Genomic DNA, 3,323 nt, shown 5'->3' with positions numbered 1-3,323 from the left:
TCCCTTTCCCTATCCGACGCCCCTCCCACATCAATATACTCCTCTCCTGTGAGCACATGATAGGCCGATTTCACCGTATAACACCTATCCTTCTCCGGTTTCCAATACCAAATGTCACTTGGCCTATTCGGGTTAATTCTTACATTCAACACCCGGCTAACTTCGAAAGGTAACAGCAACTCTATGAGCTTTCCCTCGTTCCAGCCACCATCCGCGTCTAATAGCTAGCCAACCAACAATTCCTCATTACCCGGAGAGCAAGGCGACAGAATTCTCCCAGAGGGAGTGTGCGGCAGCCAAGCATCCTGCCACAGCTTAGTTGACAACCCGTCCCCAATCCTCCTCCTAAGCCCCTTGCCCAAACCAGCCCTGGCCCCGACAATTCCACGCCACACGTAGCTCAGGTTCGAGCCAATACTCGTCGTGAGAAAGCACCCATAAGGGTAATAACGAGCTCGCATAACTTGCTCCCGTAAACTTCCTCTCTCCGTAGTAAGACGCCAAGCTTGTTTCCCGAGTAAAGCTAAATTAAAAAGCTTGAAATCCCGAAACCCCATTCCCCCCATGCGTTTTGGTCGACACAGCTTCTTCCACGCCACCCAACTAATACCATTCTTCCTTTCATCATGGTTCCACCAGAAGCGAGACATCATAGTTCTAAGTTCGTCATAGAAATTAGCAGGAATTTTAAAAATAATCATCACATAGGTAGGGAGTGAATTGGCAACTGCCTTTAAAAGAACCTCCTTACCAGCCCTAGATAAAATTTTCCCACGCCATCCTTGAAGACATTTGCTTAATTTATCTCGCAAAATATCCGTTAAGACTTTTTTAGATCGACCAATTACCGTAGGGAGCCCAAGATATCGATGATGTTCCTCCACAACCGTTACACCTAGTCTGCTCGCAATCACACTTTGTCTCTCGACCGTAACCCCTCGACTAAATGAGACCGTAGTCTTATCCAAATTAACGAGCTGCCCTGACGCCCTCTCATATCTTCGTAAAATATCAGTAATTATATCGGCCTCTTCACAGCTTGCCTTAGTAAAAAAGAGACTATCATCTGCAAATAATAGATGGGAGACCGCAGGGGCTGTACTCGCGATTCGGACCCCGTGGAGAGACCCTACTTCCGCAGCTCGCCTCATTTGGTGAGATAGGACTTTCGCACACAAAATAAAAAGATACGGGGAAATAGGGTCACCTTGTCGAAGTCCTTGGGCCGATTGAAATTCCTCCGAAGGATCACCATTTATCATAACCGTAAAAGAGACAGTCGTCACACACTCCATGACCCTTGCTACCCACGCCCTATCGAACCCCAATGCAGCTAACACACGCCTCAAAAACACCCATTCCACGCGGTCATATGTCTTCGCCATGTCAAGCTTCAAAGCCATAAAGCCCTCAGCACTCCTCGACTGCTTCATATGATGAAAAATTTCGAAGGCTATCATGACATTATCAGAAATTGCTCGCCCCGGAGTAAATGCACTTTGATTAACGGAAACTATCTCATTCAGAAATTGCTTCAACCGATTTGCTAGAACCTTCGACACCAATTTATACACCACATTACAGAGACTGATAGGCCTAAAATCCCGGATTTTATCGGGCGCTTTCTTTTTAGGAATAAGGACTATATTAGTCTATTAAATTCCACAGGTGAACGTTCTCCAAGAAGAATTTCAAGAACCATCTCCAGTAACAAAAGGGCCAATAGTCTTCCAATAAGTCTGATAGAAAAGGACATTCATACCGTCTGGACCTAAAGCTTTCAAGGGGTGCATCTGATTAAGAGCCTCCACCACCTCGTCTTCGTTGTATTCCTGTCGAAGAATAGCATTCATAGGGCCAGTAACCCTTCGCTCAAACCCATCAAAGACCTCGTCCCTGTCAGTCGGCCTCGAGGAAGTAAACAGCTCTTGAAAATAACCTACAGCCACATTCGCCACCGCTTCATCTCCCACGTGAATAGTACCCGCATCATCAGTCAGACAAGCAATTTAATTTTTACGTTTCCGCTCCTCTGCCCTATTATGAAATAATTTCGTATTCCGGTCCCCATCTTTCAGCCACAAAGCCCGGGATCGTTGGCGCCAATATTGCTCCTCTTGCCTTCGAAGGTCAAAAATTTCCGCCACTAATTTCCTCCTCCTAGCCACGTTGTCCTCCTCTCTGTCGCCTTCATTCAAGCGGGCCAATTGAGCTCGTTTCCTGGAAATATCACAACCAATTTGTGAGATATTTGTTTTTTTCCAAGCTTTGAGTTCAGTTGTACATTTATTAACAATATTTGCCAAATTTCCACACCCCTTTATCACCCCCATCTCCACAGCTTCCTCACATCCCTCACTACCCACCCAAATTTGCTCGAATCTAAATACACGAGCCCGTTCCGCCACTGGAGCTTTCCCATTCAAGACGACCTTAATCGGAGCGTGGTCCGACCATTCCCGATTCAAATAATGTAATTTTGCATACGGGAATAACTCGAACCAACTCCCATTACCCATTTCTCTATCAATCATACTTTGTCTATTCTCTTCACCGGCTTGCCCATTATCGTAGGAGAAATTATAGCCCACCCAAGGAAGATCTTGAAGACCATAGTCATCCACTGCCGCTTGAAAATTATTCATTTGCCATTGTGGTCGGCTTCCACCCTTCATCTCAGTAGCAAACAACACTTCATTATAATCACCCAAGCAAAGCCAAGGGAGCGAAGATTGGTTATTTAAGACCCGCAGCAACTCCCAAGACAAGTGACGATCATTAACAGCTAGCCACCCATAGAATTCGGTCACTCTCCATTCTCCTTCCGTACCCCTCACGACAAACTCCATATGATGGACCGAAACAGACACAAAAGTACAGTCAATCTCCTTTTTCCAGAGAAAAGCTAGCCTACCTGCACAACCCATACTATCCACTTCGACCCCAAAATAGCCATCCAACCGTTCCCTCACCCTCTTTATCTCACGACCACTTAATTTCGTTTCAGACAAAAAAAGAATGGTCGGGGCTTCTCTCCGTACCAGCTCACGGAGAGCACTCACACTGTCGGGATTGCCCAAGCCCCGACAGTTAATGCTTAAGTAATTCATTGGGCCCGGCGGGGTTGATCCACGTCAACCATCGCCTCAGGTATTAAGACGCCCCTGTCTGAATCAAGCCTCAGTCGTTTCACAACAGTAACTCCAGCACCCTCCGCCCTACCCCGTTTCCTAGAAGCATTCAAGCCCCCATCATCAACAGGCGAGCCAGCAGCTCCTTCCCCCACGTTCCTCTCCCATCTTGTCCAGCTCATTCCCTTACTA

The 3,323-nt window shown here is 46.7% G+C and overlaps 1 protein-coding gene across 1 annotated transcript; it reads right to left on the bottom strand.

Annotated features, from left to right (window-relative positions):
• Positions 1-224: 224 nt before the first annotated feature.
• On the bottom strand, positions 225-2,927 carry LOC141649788 (uncharacterized). The gene is made up of 3 exons (XM_074458468.1): positions 2,021-2,927; positions 1,763-1,939; positions 225-1,642 (listed from the first exon to the last, which is right to left on the bottom strand). The coding sequence occupies exons 1-3, from the start codon at positions 2,925-2,927 to the stop codon at positions 225-227; spliced, it is 2,502 nt and encodes an 833-aa protein (XP_074314569.1).
• Between the last annotated feature and the right edge of the window lie 396 nt (positions 2,928-3,323).

This window comes from Silene latifolia, chromosome 3 (assembly GCF_048544455.1).
Source record: "Silene latifolia isolate original U9 population chromosome 3, ASM4854445v1, whole genome shotgun sequence".
NCBI classification, from domain to species: domain Eukaryota; kingdom Viridiplantae; phylum Streptophyta; class Magnoliopsida; order Caryophyllales; family Caryophyllaceae; genus Silene; species Silene latifolia.
The sequence above is the reverse complement of the archived record's forward strand: the minus strand, read 5'-3'. Positions and strand labels throughout refer to the sequence as shown.

Bases quoted from the DNA above. Each gene is read 5' to 3' on its own strand.
- LOC141649788 (XM_074458468.1), bottom strand. From the start codon at position 2,927: ATGGGTTGTGCAGGTAGGCTAGCTTTTCTCTGGAAAAAGGAGATTGAC. The intron at 1,940-2,020 runs GTAAAAATTAAA...ATGTGGCTGTAG, and splicing joins TAGGGCAGAGGAGCGGAAAC to GTTATTTTCAAGAGCTGTTT. The intron at 1,643-1,762 runs GTATGAATGTCC...AGACTAATATAG, and splicing joins GAAAGCTTTAGGTCCAGACG to TCCTTATTCCTAAAAAGAAA.